Source organism: Dermacentor silvarum, chromosome 11, assembly GCF_013339745.2.
Source record: "Dermacentor silvarum isolate Dsil-2018 chromosome 11, BIME_Dsil_1.4, whole genome shotgun sequence".
Taxonomy (NCBI): domain Eukaryota; kingdom Metazoa; phylum Arthropoda; class Arachnida; order Ixodida; family Ixodidae; genus Dermacentor; species Dermacentor silvarum.
In genome coordinates this window covers 110,224,689-110,244,504 of record NC_051164.1, presented here as the reverse complement: position 1 = coordinate 110,244,504, position 19,816 = coordinate 110,224,689, and the positions used below count along the sequence as shown (strand labels likewise).

Below are 19,816 nucleotides of genomic sequence, written 5' to 3'. Positions count from 1 at the left end.
GATCATTTTTTTTTCAAAAAGCTTACAAAGGCAGCTCGTAAGCACTTTAGGACGGTAGCTGGTCAGCAATGAAGTATCATTACCGTGCTTCAAAACTGGGATGACAATAGCTTCTTTCCATTTAGGTGGAAGATACCCAGCCGCCCAGATGGTATTGAAAAGTGCGAGTAGTGTGATTTGCGTGTCGGAGTGCAAGTGCTTAATCATATCGTACATGATTCTATTCGGATCCGGAGCAGAGCTCTGACAAGCTGACAAGGCGGCTTTAAGTTCGGCAATGCCAAAAGGACGGTTATAAGGTTCGTTTGGGCTACATTTCCGGTTCAGAGGCTTACGTTCTTCTATTGCTTTATATTTCAGGAAGCTCTCCGAACAGTGGGTGGAGCTAGACACGCGCTCGAAGTGTTCACCTAGAGCGTCGGCCTGGTCTTCCAACTTGTTTCCTTCTTTATCCACCAGGGGCAATGGATGAATTTGTTGTCCCTTAATTAAGCCTCCTCAGCCACTTCCATACTTTTGCCTCCTGTGTGAATGAATTAATACCGGATAGGAAACCTCTCCCAGCTTGCCCTCTTAGCTTGTCGTCGCGTTCGCCTTCCTTGTGAATTAGTGTGCTTAAATTTGATCAAATGTTCTGTGGTTGGGGATCGACGGAGTATGCCCCACGCTTTATTTTGTTTTTTTCCGCGCCTCCTTGCACTCGTCTTTTGGATGAGCTACCGCTTGATTGTGGAATGAACTTGTTTGCTCCGTTGATGATAAAAGCGGTAAAATACGCTACTGCGTCGTCAATATTAAGATCGGTAATAAAATGTTGTGACAAGTAAGTCGATTCCTTAAAATGAGTTTCCACCTAGGAGCATGTGGTGGGCAATCGTGTTCCTGCATTAAATTTAACATTACAGGAAAGTGGTCACTTCCATAGGGATTTTTGGTTACATACCATTCCAAGTGAGGGAAAATAGAAGCAGAGCCAATCGACAGGTCTACTGATGAATAAGAATTATGATGAAGATTATAATAGGTTGGTTACTTTTTATTGAAGAGGCACGCACCGGAGCTTAAAAGGAAGTTTTCAATGAGTCGACCTCTTGCGTGACATTGCGAGTCTCATCAAATCGTGTTGTGGGCACTAAAATCACCTACGATTATGTAGGGGTCCGGAAGCTGATCAGTGAGGTTATAAAAATCGGTTTTTCCGAGATGATAGTTTGGGGGTATGTATATGGAACATATAATGACCAATTTATTAAAAAGAATTGCCCAAACTGACACTGCCTCTAGGAGGGGTGTTTGAAGTGCGACATGTTGACAAGCTACAGACTTATCTGCTACTATTGCTACGCCACCCGAGGCGTTAGCTTCATCACGGTCTTTCCGGAAGATACCACACTGGCGGAGAAAGTTTGTGTTTGTGGGTTTCAGATGTGTCTCTTGAACACACAGCAACTTTGGATTGTGTTTGTGTAGGAGTTCTGTAGTGTCGTCGAGGTTGTGAAGAAGTCCTCTGACATTCCAGTGTAGTATTTCTGTATCCATAATGACAAATGTGTTTGTGCTGTGTGTTTAATAAATGAAGATTAGCTCGCGGGGCCCTTTGCAGATGCCGTGACACGAGATCTTTCTTTTCTGGAGCGGTCGAGAGATTCTCGCCGTTCCTTAGGCTCTGGTGGCGCCTAAGGCCGGTTGTTATGTCCAGCGCATCTTGCGAGGCGCCGGACACGCGCTCTTTCGAGCGGTTAGTTTGACGTGAAGGCCTCGTCTCGAGGGACGAGACCTTGGAGGCTACCAGCGCGGAGGTCGATGGTGGAGCAGCAGGGGGCGTATGGCATCACCGCCGGGGGCCGTTGTGGCGCTGCCTCCTGACGCTCCACTTCGGCAAAGCTGGTTTTCGGCAGGTATGATACCCGCCTGCGTGCCTCCTTGAAAGTTATGTTTTCCTTTACCTTAATTGTCACTATTTATTTTTCCTTTTTTCAGGATGGGCACGACCGTGAGTATGCGGCGTGGTTCCCCATCACAGCTAACACAATGTAGAGAACTTTCACAAGACTCAGAGGGGTGTTCATGAGCACTGCATTTCGCACAAGTTTGGCGGCCTCGGCAGTTTTGCGAACTATGGCCGAACCGCTGGCATTTGAAACAGCGAAGAGGATTTGGCACATATGCCCTAACACGAAGCTTGATGTACCCGACCTCGATGGACTCGGGCAGAACACTTGAGTTGAAAGTAAGTATCAGCTGCTTGGTCTGGATTTCCTTGCCGTCGCGCCTAATCTTAACCCGTTCGACATTCATTACATTCTGCTCACTGAAACCCTCCAGGAGTTCAGCCTCACTCAGCTGCAACAGATCATCATCTGATACAACGGTGCGGGGTTCTTGGGCATCTCCAAATGACACTAGATTAGGCAGTTTCTCGTGTTGTTTCACATCACGGAGTTCCAAGAGGAGATCCCCGCTTGCCATCCTGGATGCTTTATAGTCTTGTCCAAAAGTATCAGTCAAAGTCTTTGACACAAGGAAAGGTGACATTGTTCGTACTGATTTGTCTGTTTTTTTCTTAGTGAATTACGTGGAATCGGGGAAAAGTTTCTCTTTGGCGACCAAAACACTGGAAGACTTCATCAGTGCGCCCTCGTTTCAGACGGCGATCAGGGAGTGGACGGAATAAGCTTGCCATAAGTATATATGGATTTTTCGGCAGCAACGCCAGCCACCCACCATGGAGCCCAACAAGAGGACACTGCAGGGCCTGTAAACACAAGACCTGCAGACGCCAGCCGTACGTCACCACTATAAGCAAATATGGAATATCCAAGGTTGGCTACCCACACAAGGTTAACCCTAGCTGCCTGGGAAATTGGAAGTAAAGGAAGTGAACAGAGGACAGGATAAATTGAAAGTGAGAGAGAAAGACGAAGATTTAAGAGGAGGACAGGAAAAGGCAACTGCCGATTTCCCCTGGGTGGGTCAGCTCAGGGGTGCCGTCTATGTGAAGCAGAGGCCGAAGAGGTGTGACGCCTCCGCCGGGGGGCCTTAAAGGTCCGAACACCCGGCATCGGCTAAACCTCCAGGATCCCCCTTTCCCCAGACACGGCTAAGCCGCGCACGGCTACACGCGGGAGGGTCCAACCCCCATGTGTTCGGGTAGGTGGTGTCGCAACTCACCAAACGCCTGCTGACGCAGACGCCCCTGCGGGGTTCGGGTGGCGAAGAAAATCATCCCCAACCCCTACCGCGCGGGCCCTCCACGTGGTGCAAGGTTTTGGTGAACAAAAATTGAATTTCTGACAGTGAAATCCGTCAGGAAAATGGTAAAGTACGACGTACTTTACCATTCGGCGTCGGATTGAAATTTGAATGTACGAGAAAACCTCATTCTGCTACGAGAAAACTCAAACACAACCCCTTTTCCAGCATTTCTACCAGACCTGCGCGCGTCGGGGCAATAGCAAATAATTAATAAAATAATAAAAAAAGGTGCTAGGGCCTTCACCTTTTAATATAAGACCACATATATTGCTCCTTGAAAAACGTCTCTCCAGCAATACATTTCAGTTTAGAAGTGAAGCCGACTTTAAGGGGATCGGTGTACACTTGGTATTTGTACGCTGGCTTTCCCACGTTCAGTACTGCAGTGGATGAAGCCTACTTGCCGTATGCGAACGATGCGATGCGAACGGGTCCCGATAACGCTATCGCGTTCTACTCTTAAAGGCGAAGCTTAAGCGTCCTCCAATTTTTTATGTATGTACTTTGTGGCATGCTTGCATCACGCGTACACAGCAACCACCGAATATTCAAGTGAACTATGACGAGTACCCGTGCACCGCTTCGGCGTACACGGCTACGCTGCCTCGAAACAAGTCTAGCTCCATGCCATAGCCACGGAGCGGGTGACGATCACCCCCTCCGTGGTTTCCAATGTTGTTTCGAATGTCTTGTATTATTTTTTTGAATGAAGTTGTGTGCAGAAGTTGTGTACCGCAGACGAGTGTACACGGTATGTTCTTGGAGACATTGAGCAACCAGACCGCCAAGTCAAGCGGGTCAGGTGCAGCGGACGATCCCATGCCTGCTGTACACGCCGCAATGTTGGTTGGTGTAACCAACCAACCATCGTGACGTCCTCACAGCCGCGTTATCCTACTTTCCACGCTGCCCTGAAGGCCAATTGCAGGGAAATATCGGGTGCTCCACACGAACCAGTTCATCGGAATTTCTGGACCTACAAATAGCGTTTCGCACTCGTCATGTTAACATGACGAGTGTGAAACTATATTTGTAGTTTTAGGGTATTATAACCACTTGCCAGTTTCCTTTAACTTCCTTTACTGGTTCTAGATTTCAATAAAGAGACAGTTTATTTCTCATAGTGTAGTTGCAAACAAAATAAAATCGCAGTTTCGCCCGAAAGGCGAAGCATCAATTGCGATAGTAAATTAGTAGAGAGCTATTCGGAGTAGGGATAGTAGTTTTATCGGATGCATAAACTTGGACACAATCGCTTACTAACTGAATTAACAAGCGTGGTGTCAGCGCGCACAAGCAAGCATGAATAGATCACGGACCGCAGACAACCACTATCAAAACGCCGGCAGCAAGCGCAGCCGCCGCAGCGAGTGAAGGTTCGTGCGGTCTATCGCCTCAACGGAAATTGAGTGGCGAATGCACAGCGCATACAAAGGTCAGAGCCGTGTGGTGATCCCTTTTAAGATACGGTGCGCGCGACAACCGGCACCGGTGCAAAGTGCAAGCGCAGTTGTTTGCAGAGTAGAAGGGTGCCCCCCCACTCCCTCCCCGTGCTGCCTTCCCGCTTTCCTGCTTTCTCGTGGGAGATTGAGTGGCCAGTTCCCCTTGCAAGATACGCATTTGGTGCCGCAGCACAGCGTCGTCCCCCCCCCCTACCATACTCCCACGGCCTTTCGCGCGAAGGAAGTCGCGTTGCTCTCCGCTATGTGTGCGTTCTCCGTGAAGGCGCGCGTCCCCCGCGCGTTTTCACTTGCACATACGGCGCGCGGCGACGATTTTATCGTCCTTGGACTTTATACAAAACCTCACGGCGACGCCGATGGTAGAAATCCGCTTGAACTGTCCATATAATTGCTATCGCAATAATAAATTGCGTAGAAACCAAAATAGATGACCGTCAAAGTCAGTGATACGTTGTGTGAACATAAGCAATCACACATGTTGCGGGAATGAGCACATGTGCAGCATTCCGTTGCAACCGAGCGGTGCTGGCGTGACATCATCAGAACATATCTGGAGGAATGACGAACACGATTTGGATATCGTGTTCGCGAGAGATGCAGGCGCTGGTGCAAGACCTGTCGTTTCATTTTGCCTAATACATGTTTGAAATAACAACTACACCATCTGACGCCGCTACTAACTGCTTCGCGTCTCTCCTCGTTATGCCATCGCATTTGGCAGGTATTTGGTTTGATACCGTACAGATCGAGTTTGATACCGTACAATTTTAAAGGGGTGCAGGACCAAACCTTTTGGGTCAAAATCAGTGTTGTACGGAACGGCGTTCCTTGAACTAGTTCTTTTTGGGAGGAAGGAGGAACGCCACCGTTCCGTTAAGGATCGGTGGAACTGTAACAGCAACTCGTTAGATTTACGAAGGAACGACGGAGGGAACACCGTTCCTTACTGTAAACTTGTAAGCTTGTTTGCCAGCATGACGACCACAGGCGTCATTTTCCAACGTAGTCAGCACTCACCCTCGGCCTTCACCAACACCACCTAGATAGCACAGGCCTACGCACTCCGATCTATGACGTCATGCTACCTGGCTCGAAATTTCCTTCGCCAAGTCTGGCGTGACGAAAGCGCTGACGTCAAAATTACTGTTGCTTACGCGGGAGCATCCCCATTAGATTCTATGGCATTGGGGCCAGGTAGCATCACGTCATGATCGGAGTGCGTAGCTACGCACTCCGATCATTGTGCTATTTAGGTGGTGTTACCTTCACACCCTCCGTTCACCGTCACGTTCACCGTCAGCCTTGTGGTGTTTACGGGAACCAGGGGCGCGATCTTGTACGCGTTCCAAAATGGAACGGAGGCGGTCCGTTCCATCGAGGCGCACACGATTGGTCAATTTGATCGTCACGGTTCAATCGTTAAGAAGCAAGCAACTCTGGATTATTTGCATACTTTCTACTTTAACGGAGTCGACATGTATACGGATGGCTCTTCCAGTCAGACCAGCAGTGGTTATCCCATCACTATCAATAGGCACCAGATACAAGATTTCTCACGTGACATCAACCTGTTCGAAGCCTGTTGCCCTCCGAGGCGCATTTATTATATTCTAACAACCAAACGGCTAATCAGTGAGTAATATTATGCGGCTGAAAAACGGCCCTACAATTTCTTTTGTCAGATCTTCGTCGCATGTCCTGTGAACAACTCGTGTCGCAGATAGGAGCAACGCATTTGATCGCGAAAGTACACGACATCGTGTTTCAGTGGCTGCCGGGTCATTGCGGTATGTCTGGTAACGACCTCGCCGACGAAGCTGCCAGGAAAGCACACGAAGGAAGAAATCTAGTTTCTATACCTATATCGAAGACTCACGCAGCCTCTAAAGGAAGCTGTCGCACCGTATGGCATTGGAAAAGTGGCACACACCTGAGTGTACCCAGCATCCGTTGCATTCTATCGGCATTACCTAGACTTCCGCGGAGTGAGGAAGCAATGCTGCGCCATTACGCTGGGCCATTGCATTCACCAATGCATATGCATGTTTGAATGCAATGACAGATATCAACGAGTGGAATGTCTGCGGTGTCGAGGATAATATAGAACGCCTCCTATGCTACTGCCCATCTCTAGAAAAGGAAAGACATGACCTGTGCACAGCACTAAATCAGTTCGACAGAAAACCATTCCCCTTGAACGAGATCTTGGGACCATGACCTCGCATATCGCAGCTACAAAAAGCCATAAAAGCGCTGCTATGATTTTCGAAATTACCGGACTTAGTGACCATCTGTGATAAAGAGCAGAAAACTTATCATGCTGGCCATATCCCCACATCGTATTTTCTCTTCTTCTCTTAATCTTTCCCTCCCCCTTTTTTCCCCCACTGCAAGGTAGCAAACCGGGCTGAGTCCTGGTCAACCTCCCTGCCTTTCATTTATAATTTTCTCTCTCTCTCTCTTTATCTGCTGGCTGATCTGAGTGATGATAACGGTGTAAGACACTATTACAGCAAAGTTGTTAATGCGACTGGTAGCGCTCTAAAACGCTATATATCTGTGTTATTTAGGAGTAAAACTCAAATTGTCTAACACTCATTTTGGGTTCTTTATAACTAACGCATCCAGTCCTCTTCAGCTGGAGATCCATAAAAGATAGAAATTTCATATTTAAATGAAAGGGTGGTCACTCTATGGGTGGCGTGTACCGACAGCTTGAAGTGCTTAGGCTAATTGTGGGCTTTGAAAATAATTACTGAATAATTATTTTCTCCCGATCTTTACACTTTATACACGGCAGTTGTCGTTCTTTGGTCTCCTTGATTAACTACACTAGACGCGATGTTCTTGTTTCGTTGGAGTTGGAAGCATGCCGCGTGTGAAGAACAATAACTGTTTCATCTCTGAATACTAAAACAGCCTTTGTAGAAAGGTACTTATTCGAACATTGACGAATGTCACACAGCCTTCATTCGCTGTATTTGCCAAAGTCCTAAACAGCGGCGCAATACGCCACCTTCAAAAATGGTGAAAATAATGGTAATGTTAAGAGTAAGTTGTGGTGAACCATGTTTAAATAGAACCTTTGCACATAATTACTAAACACTGTACGTTCCCTCCGTACGTTCATGCCTCAAGCCAGGTTTGTAGTTGGTTTCACCGGTGAATTAGGCAAGGTACCTCGTTAATATTTCGTGAAAATCAGACGCAAGTTATGGCTAATGCGTACGCAATGTTCGAAATATGTTGGTTAATGTCGGCATTTCTAAGAAATTTCGCATTCAAATGGAGCGTTGAAAGAGTGCTTTGCGTGCGGCGTAAAATTTAGCCCTCTGCAATGTCTGAAATACATATGCGATCAAGAGCACAGTTAACACAAATGGGGCCACTATGAAATATTTGTGCGCTACGTTAAATACGTGTGGATGGAATACATATTTTGCAAAAAACAATTTTAAGCAAGCGTTCACAAGTGTTAGGCTGCCGTAATCCGCAACGTTTCCAAACGTCACGAGCAAACTTTGCGTTTCACAAACTTTATGTTTAGTAGAAATGCCACCTTAAGAGGAAGCTTCGGCTCGGCACCAAATCCGATTCCACTTATTCAAATGCATGTAAAATGCGGAAATGCTTTTCTGAAATAACCTCTAGGCCGATATTAGACTCTAAATAGCCTTTGGGCTTATGGACCGTAAATTGGTTTACGGATATGTACCAGATATTGGTAAGTCTCAAAACAATAAAAGCACCAAGTTCTATTAGATGCAGTTTACAAATTTGTGATACTTGCTTTCATTGCTGGGTTACAGACTTCTTAACTTATCAGTTTCGTTTCTTGTAAATTTGAAATTATTAAAAAAATCCATCTCCTGAATAAGAATCACGATTTCTCCTTTCCCATGCATTTAGATAGGAGCCCCCGAATCCAAGCTACTTCTTAAGTGTGAAGTGTTATACGACGTTCTGGTGTCCTCGGTGTACTTAACGAGGCATCTTGCTTCGGTGAAACTAAGGGCCAGGCAATGGGTGATGTGCACGTAAAGTTGTGATTGAGGATTTTGTAAAAATTACATAGGCAAAAACTCCGGAACATTAGGAATGTTTCACGAACGCACAGCATGGAGCCCGTTTTTCTGGCAGAAAAAAAAAATGTTACCCAGAACATTTGGCGAAAATGGGTGGAATGCTATGAGAGATATGTTCCTGAAGGCCTTTGGAATAAATACTGCCCCTGTTTTTGAAAGTGCCATACTTTGCGTTAGCAGCTAATTTACTCAATGATCCGAGAGAACTCTATTTGACACCAACTTTATGTTTGTTTGAAAAGGGGGTCATGTTCAGTGCAATGTATAACGAAACTTTAACGTCAAATGCTTGATTAGAAGCGTTGTAAGCAAATATTAAACCATGTTTTTTTCTCAATATTGCGTTATACGAGGTTCGTAGTTCATTTAACCCGTGTTCTTAATCAACTAAAAACGGCATCTTGCTTATATTTTCTATAGTTGGAGGATTGTTTTAAATAGCGTGTAAACGAAATTCAAAGTGTGTGGACAAAGTGTGGTTCTTATCTGTGTCTTCTAGAGGTATGACCACCTCTGATGTATCTAACCAACTAGCCCAGAAAGCCATACTTGTAGACTGCATTTGTAAGCTTTCTCTACCAAGTTCCCGAAAACGTTATATGCTGTTAAGATTAGAAATGATCTGTCATATAGGGGCAAGGTTCTAAATTTTGTGATTTTATAACAGGCAACTGAATTTTTTATAGCAACTGCTTGAAAGAAAAGGCTTGGCTGGTAAATGGGTTGCTGTTTGTTCTACAAAGCCACCCAAGTCTGCAGCATTTTTTTTTTTCAAAGGCGAATGCGTGTAGCAAGTGCCGACTTACCTGCTTCGCAGCCAGGTCGCTTTCGGAGGTTCACACCCGCTTTCTGATGTCCGTTCCGAACCTGGTCCGGAGCTTGGCTTTATGCTTGGACGTCGTGTAGCAGGCGCGGCTCGCCGGAAGGTTCTCGTCTCTGCGAAGACGGGACAGATGTAGAACCATGGAAGATCGTCCACACGGCGTTCAGCAAATCACGTGCCCCGAATGACGCTGTACCCAAGCATTATTGACTAGCTAAAAAGTCACATCATACGCGCAGATCTGCTGCCTGCGGTAAGCAGTTTGTCGACAATGCTGATTGATTTGTGTCCATCCTTCAAAACGAAAGCCGCTTAATTACTGTTACGTCAAGAATGATAATTGACTAGCGTCCTTATAAAATTTGTACACAATTGTTTATAAAGTCTATAGACTTTCTTCAGACTAATCATCGTAGGCTAGCAAACGTCTATGAATTTATGACCTTATACTTATCAATTCTATATACTATCAATTAGTATATGAAATGTTCACAGAAAATGCCTATAGACACATGAATACACATGAAAATATACCTTGTATCGACATTTCTTTATAGATAATCTATGGACTGCGATTAAACAAAAATAGACACTACTAATTTTCCCTATAGACAGTCTACTGATTTTGTATAAACGCGAATAAATTTATACAGAGACAAAGCAATGTATATAAATTCTATAGACTGTCAAAATCATTTTGAGTTGGAAGCTTCCCGACGTGGCTCTACAGAAGCGCATTTTTCCAGTAGCCAACCTCAAGTTCCCGCACGTGACATCAGCGGCAATTGCTCCCCTAGTGGCAAAATTTCAGTCAGTTGGCAATTTCGCACTGTTTGTCATAAAGCACTTAATTTATCCCTTATAAGCCTTTGCGAGCCATTTCACTAATTTATCGTATCCGTCGCCAAAACGAAGAGTGGAGCGCGATAGTATTCAAAGATACGTGACTGCTTTTCACGTTTCCGGGCAACTGCACCTTATGTAACCGTAACGTTCACCGGGAAATGCTGGTGGCGAACGCTACGCACGAATGCGACTCTCTGGTAGAAACGCGGCCTCTTGCGTGGGCCCATCTCGGAGGTACAGCCGCAACAACGAAATTACATAATTTCCAGGTTTCTGTCAATGTTTCGCGCTTTGAATATTTCAGTCTGAGAAGATTTAACGTGTAAAAGGGATTTCCTTTAAGGATTTCCGATAGACCGGGATTTCCGCTCACGGGACGGTGCCGTAGGCCTTTATAGCGTTCCGCATCGTCCACGCATTGCCAGTGCTAATGGTGTGGCGCCATCTGCTAACTAGAAATGAAACCAGTTTTACGACTTGGTGCCGCGTCTGTAGTCCGAACAGGGTGAAAACAAACAGCCGATCTCAATAATTACGACAAAACATACTTAATAATTTGACCTCAGCTTGAGATGAAACTTAGCGATGATGGGTTTTGCCGCTTGTTTCTTGCTGACAGGTAGGAGAGCCCGTAAGAAGCGCGAGTTAGGATCGAAGTCGGCGCTGTATGGTTGCTGCAATGTTTCTCTAAGTGATCGCGATTAGGGTGGCTATTACAGTTACCGGCGGTCAGTGCTACAGTCATAGCCTCCTATACATAAAGTATATAGGCGGCTATGCTACAGTAATTCTCGGTATACGACGTGCATGCGCAACGGTCCTAACGTGTCACGTATCGCTGTACCCTATCATGTTGCGAGCAAAAATAAAACTCTCTAGTGTAGCCAATAATCATCCAGTTACACCCGCAACTATATACTGCGCAAGGATATTGCCTGTGCACGCCTTGTACCTTGCTGACAACAGCTTGTGAGATGGAGTATAGATATGGACCGTGATTTACGCTCGCGGGATGCGGCGCCGGGACGCCGACATCGCGCTAAAATGTGCCGTTCACCTACCAAGTTACGAGAGAGAGCGCGCAGAGTGTCGCGAACGGGAGAGCATGCCGCACAGACAACAAACAGTTACGCGGTGACGCGACCGCAGAGAGACACTTTTAAATGCGAAGCATTTCTTGGCGAACATTTTGCCACTGTGATGGTATCTATCTAGCCGCCTACATCTTGGTGCTCTCATGGTCGTTTCGTTAACTTGGTAGGTACCAAAACTGGTATAGTATGACATGGTATGGTATAGTATGACGTGACGAACATAAATGTCATGACATGCGTGTCATTTATGTCATGATGCAGTCGCCTAAAATGACAATGACTCAGCGAAATAGGATTAACACTCAAAAACCAGTGAAATGGGTTCGGACGTGGGTAGTATAAGTGAAGGAAACACAGAAGAAGCCATAGTCATGATTATGACTCAGCAAAATTGGCAGTGACTCATCGAGAAAAGATTAACACTCAGAACCCACTGAAATGGGTTCTGTTGTGGGCACTAAGGGAAGGAAAAGGCTAAACGTTGATGGTCATAGTCATGAGTACGACTAAGGCTTTCACCTGAAGGTCTCTTAGGTCTAGCTAAAGGGACTCCTGAGGAACTCGTGACATGAATGTCGTGGCATGCGTGTCATGTAGGTCATGAAACAGCTGCCTACGTCTTGGTGCTCTCATGGTCATTTCGTTAACTTATGCTCTCATTATCATTTGGGCCTCGCCCAACATCGATTCCCAGAGTGCGTGAATCTGCCGGCTTTTTTTTTAATATTTGGGTAGCGCTCGCGGTGTTCGTTGCATGATTGTCCCTTCATACTAATGACACGTGGCACCTGTGTAGCGACGTGCCTAAAAGAAACGCCCAGTGGTGAAACTGCTTCAAACAGGCTCAGACGAATAACCGAGCACACTTATGCACAGCCCTACATGTTATACCACTGTGCACATAAACGCATATTATTATCGCAAAATAATGAAAACGCAATTATTTTTTTCTTATTTGTCGGCTTGCTTACTCTACTTGACCGCGCAAATTATGACCACCAGAAGGCATAAACAACCTGTGCAAGCAACATATCTAGCATATCCTCTCCATAAAACATTACTGATAGTTTAACTTTAGGAGGCAGAAAATTTGTAGAAGACAAGTAAGACAACACGTGTCCGTTCGAGTGCCTTCAGCAAAATATGATAAACAGTTCCAGACAAGTTCACAAGCAGCGGCCCGTTCATTTTGCTCACGGCTATCTTTTCCCGCGGTGCGCCGTTGCAAGACCTAAGATTAGCAGCTGTCATCGACAAAAAAAGTTTATCAAGCGGGAGCACGAAAAGACCCTTCTGCGGCATCTATCACTGCTTCGTTCTGTGCTTCTGGTACTAGCGGTCAAAGGCGATCCGGCGTTTCTGGTGTCGTTTCCAGCCGCTTTCAAACGGTCCTTCCTAAATATTTGCGCGATAAAAGCAGGCCATTACGAGCACAATCTACAAAGCACACTTCTGGTGCCAGATAAACAGCAGCAGCTTTATCCGTCAATATCACCGTGAAGCAACACCGCGTCTATAATCTGACGTCTCCATTAGCGACGGACGGTATTAACAGTATTACGCACTGGCTTTGCATTGTCGAGCATGACGATGTTTAATCAATGCACACAATCGCGTCCTGAAGTGTCATGTGCGGTTTTTAATTATTCCTGTCCTGAGCGGATGGTTCCGTGGGCTAAATATGCCTTTGGCTACAACACCAGAACATTGCCCCGTCCCATAACTTTTAGTCGTTTTAGATTTATTAGACACTTGTTCTGGTGAATCTAGGGCAGGGTTGAGATTAACGCTACCCGAGAACAACAGCAAAGCATGCAACAAATGAATGCAGAAGCAATCTGACTTTTCGCATCTACTGTTACCAGTACCGAACCGAAAGCGTTGCTGATACGCTTACGAAAGTGTTCCATAGTAGGTGAAGCATCCATCTTTTCTGCACGCATCGACAGGCAGGTTGATAGGTTCGGAAAAGGGTTCCCTAATTAACCTCATTGTAAAAACCATCCTGCCCACCATACCACAGTCGCCACCAACCACATATAACCAGTTTGGAACTAATTTGCAATCTTGACTGTTTGAACAATCACAGCAGTCATCATTTACGGTGGATCGGACGGTTCGGACGCCTGGCACATATGTGCGTGTAAACAATTCACTCTATCGTACGACAATCTTACGAACATGGCAGTAAACCAATTACCAACGTACAGGTTCCTAGTCCGAGCTTGACGAGGTGTCGTCGGAAATATCGGATGGTTTTAACGCACATGTGACTCGTAAAATGCGATAGATCAGTTCAAGATCTACCGCGTTCCTGATGATTCCAACGGCGCCGCGACATCTCGGGCCGTAAGTACATAATATCGCGGTACAAAAGTACTTTCCGTTACTATATTCACAAGAATAGTCAACGTAACTAACCTGGATAGTCGGGAAAGTCATGAACATTGCGCGAAGACTGCGGCGAAGCGCTCCGAGAACCTGCTGCACGGCGGCGAGGGAAGAGACTGAGTTATCAGATCACGTGAAGGATGGCGTCATCGACTGATGTTGCGAGACGAAAGGTTAAATTCAAGCTGAAACTCAACTCGAATTCAACGGACTGGATTTCAAGGCCACGGAGCGGGAACACTGTGTCGCATGGTCCAGCAAGGAAACGAGGTGGCTTGAAGCCATCACGAAGGCTGTATTGGTTGTGCAAGTCTCCCTAGAATTGAGATTGATTCTTTCTTTTTTGGCATTTCAGTGTTTTCTTCAATTGATTGCTTTCGTTTCCTGAACACTTATGTTCACGTCGTACAAAATGTCGTGTCACTACATTGCTCATCGAGCAAGCGCGCTGAAGCAAAGTGCGCGTCGTTGTGTGCGTGTGTTGTTATTTGCTCATCTCTTCCCGTCATTTATTTATACTCAATATACAATCAAATGTTGCTAAAAGGGTGGTCACGAATGTTGCTGTTATATCATCAAATAAATGAAATCAAATAATTTTACTATTTTCAAGTTGTGAAGCTTCGCAGAACTCGATTGCTTAAGCCTGGGTCAGTATTTGCTGTTAACCTCGTACCCCATCTTTGTTTTTCGCTGCCTGTCACGGAAAGATGCCGACAGCGGCAACAACTAGGCGTTCGAAGCAAATGACGAAGTACAAAATCAAAAAAAAATTACAAGAGTGAATGGCAGCTTAGATTTATGACCCATACGGCTTTCTCCGTTCACAGTGAAAGCCAAATTTATCTTCAAATTGAAATATGTGACTCTTCGGAAAGATGGTGCTACGATTTTCGTATTTTGAACATAATACGTGTTTTAGGTACAATCGCTACTAACCATCGTAACCATAACATTGGCATATGAAGTTGCAGTTTATGCACGAATAGAGACAAAGAATTCAGCAGTCACGACAAGAGTGGCACCACTGAAAATGTTAACGCCTCTGCAATTAGAACTGTTGGGAGCTGTGACGACAGCACGGCGCATGCAGACTGTGCAGAGAGGCACATTGACAGACTACGAAACGCATTGCTGGTCTAACTCAACCCAGCAGAACGGGAGAGCGTCTTCAAGAAGGCACACTTTCGGGTAATGGACCTGTGTGGCTGATTAAGAAAGACTTGTTTTGGCCAACTGAACTGTTCAAGGCTCCTGAGAAAACTAAAGAAGAAACAAGGATATTAGAAGTGACATCCAAGAATACATATCCCGTAATAACAATCTTACCAAGAGCATGAACATCACTGCTTGGATATTCCGCTTCGTTCAAAACGCAAGGATAACAGGACTACTGTTAACAATTAAAACACAGAGCAGAGAAATTGCGTTTGGCGAAGGTTATGCGTCTAATACTACCTTAATGAAATTTGCCCCTTACAAAGATGAAGACAACTTGATCAGAATGGGCGGAACACTTCAGAATTCACGAACATCGAGAAGCATCATATTGTACTTCCAGCAGAGCAAGAATTCGCCCGAGGAGTCTGCAGGGCAGTGTGTTCCGACAACTGTCTCACGTACAAAAGAGCATCGAAAGAATTAAATGGAATATGGGAGTCAGTTCGAAATGAGCGTGTGCTGCAGTACTTCAGAGAACATAGAATATAAATCGAAGTTTACAGCGGAACGTTCACTATGGTGGGGTGGTTTCTGGGAAAGACTCATACGCATAGTCAAGACAGCCCTACGAAAAGCTTTGAAGACCACTTTTCTGAACTTCGTTGAATCACAGACAGTACTGACAGAAGTTGAATCACTCACGCCCATTGACAACAATATCGACTCAGCTTCAAATACTTGGAATTTTAAAAAAAATCCGACGATTCTACCATTGGCTTGAAGCAGCTCACCCTGTCTCATCTGCCGCAACTTGGAATCAGGCGGCGATTTCAATTGGACCTCAAATCAACATCTACGATTTATGCGAACGTTGAAAGGTTCCCTAGCCAGCGTTGGCAGGCAACCACTGTCGGAGGACGCTATCCTCGTGGGCCGAACAATGCGTGCAACTAAAGGGCTGTTTAAGTTTCTTCAAGACACGAAGCTAGACGAGGGGCTCTAATAGGGCTACCGTCTTATGTACATAAGCACTCAACAATCTTCGCATCATCATCCTTCTTCCCTAGCAGACTAGCTCAGGTCGACCTCTCTGTATTATCTATCTATCTACGGTGCTCATTAACCCGTCTGCTTCTCATTCATGTACTCACATTCTCACCAGAAACCCCATGCGTAGGTATATAGCGTGAAAACAAATACGCACGACCACTTTGGATGTCGATGAGCCGACGCTGGCCAATGGAGTACTGCGGTTCGCTTCCAGGCTCCTGTGTCCTAGTCTGTTCTTTTGGTCCGTGTGAAGCTTTGCCCTGCAAGCATAGTTGAAAGGTTGGTCTATAACAACGATGCCTCACAATTACACACATCGCTCCCTTCACCGTCTGTTAGCCCCATAATGCCCTTTTGTTCAGCAACTTTGCTGTCACACTGCATATCTCTCCTGGAACTGTAAGCCGTGTTCCATGAAACTCAAAATTTCATGCGTGGTGCAGTTCAGATGTAATGCTCGGGAAATTTGTACCGCTTCAGTACGCCACCCTCGCCTCAGTCACATGTGGGTGCGCACCTGACGTCCATTGCCGGAATCCGCAGCCTTACTCAAAGAGCGGAGCTAACCAATAGCGCAGTGTGGGAAAATCGGGGCAACACAGCTCAGACTAAGATCTTCCAGCAATTAAACACCATTGTGATTGCAATGCCATCAATTCTATGGCCATACAGTGTATTGTGCAAGCAGAACGACACGAAACCAACGCTACCATTGGCATCCCATTCGAGCTACAGGTGCTTGCGTCGAAGAGGCCGCAGCTTGAACACAGACAAGGACAAGCAGTCCTGCAAGCATACGAATGCAACGAACCTCTTACAACGTAATTCCCTTGTTCAGCCTAACACGCTATTGCAGTCGATGAAATGGTGGTTTGTACTGACGAACCACAACTAGGCAAACGCGTATCCATGTTGTGCACCTCGGTCCTCTAGCAGTGCCTTCACGTCCCTTCCTTAGTGTGTCGCTTATGCTCCGCCGATTCCAGCACCGTTAAGGCTAGCTGGTGACATAATGAGACATAATGGGGCCACGACATCCTAGTAAGGAGGCTCTGGAGCGAAACCAGGGCACATAATTAATATAGTGTAGAAGTGATCGCACGAGTCAGACGCATTTTCACTGGTTGCGTTCGATCATGGAGGGCGATGATAACGACGCCATGTGGTTCACTCCATTCGCATGGTTACGCTACCGTCCAATTAGGCCATATTGCAGCCCATGCGAAATTTATTTACTTTTCTGCTTTATGTTTGCTATTTCTTGTGCTTACATTTAGGTTCGCACATGCGCAGCCCTCCGCTTCTCTGCCTGCGAGCGTCGGCGAACAGCCATCTACGATAAGCGAACACCGGTCGTGCGCATGCGTTGACGTAGCACGCACTTGTCCCCCTCATCCGGGCGATAAGCAGGCTCACGCTGCTGGTCGCCTTTCGTAAGGCGATAACCGTGCCGCTACGTTAGCCGAGTGGGTAGAGTGTCGAGCTCGCACTCGAAAGGGCCCACGTTCGAATCCTGGGAGCCGGCAACGCGAAGAGCCGCAGCGCCCATGGGGTTCGAAGCCCACGATCGAATCCTGGGAGCCGGCAGGGATTTGCACGCCGCAGCGCCCATGGGGTTCGAAAGACGAGGGCCGCCACTCGGGCGTAGTGGGGGACAAGACGAGACTTTGCGGTTTTTTCCGCAAAGTCTCTTCTCGCGTCTCCACGGGTACCTGCGTGGGCAGGTGCCCGTACTTCTTTTGTTTCCTTCCTTTTTCACGCCGATCGGGGCTGCCCGCGACTTTGCGCAAACGCGCTGTGCTACTTGAAATTCATAATGAACGAATACCTTTGCACCAGAGACATACAACTCCTTCGGAGTGAAAGAATAACAGCGCGAAAAGACAAGGACGAGAAGGGGACCTTGTCTTTTCGCGCTGTTCACTCCGAAGGAGTTGTATGTCGCTGGCGCAAAGGTATTCGTGCACTATGAATCGCAACAAATAAGCCTTCACATTCAACTACTGGCCATGTTCATGAGTCACTGTGCGGTAGTACACGCACTCTGCAAGACGCCCGTCAAACGTGAAGAACACGGCTGCACTCACCTGCTTTAGCTGGCGATAGGCGGACGTCTGGTGGCTCCAGGACTCACACGGAAAACGGCTCGAGAACAGAACTCCTGCACGGGTTGAAATTAAATGTTTTGTACAGCTCCGTTGGTCATATGAGTTCTGTATCATATAAAGATACAGTATATGAAGCCTTGGCAATATGTTATGACGCAGCAAACATATTTATCTTGGCTTATATTAATATATATTATATTAAAGAACAGGAGAGTTACATACAACGCGATATAACTTCAATGTGAAATCATGCTTCAGTTAATAAATATGAGCATGCTGGCTCGTTTCCTGCAAACACTGCTACAGCGATTTATAGAATGCGTTTTTTCTAGATCGCCATCTCTAACATGCCCCGCCGATCGGGACAGCATGCAGGATGCGCCCCACGCTTTCACGTGACGCAGAACCTGGTGGCGCTGACACGGAATACGGCTAGAGTTCCTGCCTGCACATTTTCCTTTAAACAAGGAAACAATTTGATTAGGGGTGGGTGAATATTTCGCACTATATGTTCGCTAACAACGTACTGTTAACGTATCGCACATTATCGAAAGTGGGACAAAATGGTTATTGAAGCCTCGTATTAGGTTTTGCAGTGGTTCCTACGTACTCTAGTAGTCTGCTAGTTCCGAAAGTAAGGATGAGGTGCTTTAGTCGGTGCTTTCTTTGTCGTCACGGCGTATCTTAATTATCTGGACATCAATAATATTGAGCTCTTTCCACGCCTCCAGCAGTTCTGTTTCACTAAGGTTGATGAAGCCGTCGTCTGCGTAGCCAGGTCCAACCTTTTCCGTTAGAGGCTTTGCCACAAGCAAAGGTGAGATTAGTCTGCCTGGTTGTTCACGGTGCTCGCTGAAACTTAGGAAATCGGACGTTGCATCGGCGCGCACTCTTTTCTGACGGCGATCAGGAAGGGGTGGAAAACACACCAGCCTAGCTTTGTTCAGCTGTGATGGTAGCCGCCCACCACGGAGGCGCGAAGATTACCAAGGGGCCTTAAAGGGGACCTGAACCATCCCCTCGGGTTTGGTGAAATAACTCAGCATCTCAGCCAAGTTTTGCTGTCGTACGCGGTTCGTGGAGCTCGCGAACGTTCTCTTTTCATCAAAATCCATCACTTTTTTTGTGGACGCCTTATTTCGTAATAAATCGGATTCCCATACGCGGGTGCTAATGGTAGCTGTCGTCGGCTACGTAGCGTAGATACCGCGGCCGCCGCGAGTCCACTGGCTAAGCACATTGAAGATCACTGAGGGAAACCACGAGGACAAAAATCTGAGCTCGCGGCGTTTACGCTAACCTCCAAAATGAAATTTGAACTGCGCGCCAGTGTTTGCCAATAACTCCAGTGCTGCTGATTGCGTTGAAGTACTTTTTGCGGCAAAATATTTCCGAAATGACATATTTTCATTTCAAATATCTTTCTCCACTTAGATAAAAAGTGGTTTAGGGCCCCTTTAAAGGTACAAACACCCGGCGTCGGCTCAACCCCCAAAATTCCATTTCTCCAGACACGGCCAAGCCGCGCATGGCTATAGGC

General features: G+C 46.3%; 1 protein-coding gene and 1 long non-coding RNA gene across 5 annotated transcripts in view; one reads left to right on the top strand and one right to left on the bottom strand.

Moving 5' to 3' along the window:
- The window catches only part of LOC119432879 (uncharacterized), a 118,627-nt gene that overhangs the window by 15,375 nt on the left and 83,436 nt on the right, over positions 1 to 19,816 (bottom strand). Inside the window, exons 1-2 of one of the 3 annotated variants that reach the window (XR_005188193.2) lie at positions 13,988 to 14,063; positions 9,610 to 9,739 (exon numbers count right to left, since the gene is read on the bottom strand). The exons of 1 other annotated variant lie outside the window; for it this stretch is intronic. Coding sequence is in view for 1 of the 2 variants with exons in the window: in XM_049658626.1 (XP_049514583.1) it covers positions 18,169 to 18,329 (161 nt within the window). In the remaining variant the exon portion in view is untranslated. Of the gene's footprint in view, positions 1 to 9,609; positions 9,740 to 13,987; positions 14,064 to 18,166; positions 18,330 to 19,816 lie in introns of those variants that run through there. One more of the 3 variants, XM_049658626.1, reaches the window with a different exon arrangement.
- Positions 1 to 19,816, top strand: part of LOC119432878 (uncharacterized) — a 47,037-nt gene that overhangs the window by 13,476 nt on the left and 13,745 nt on the right. The window lies entirely within an intron of this gene.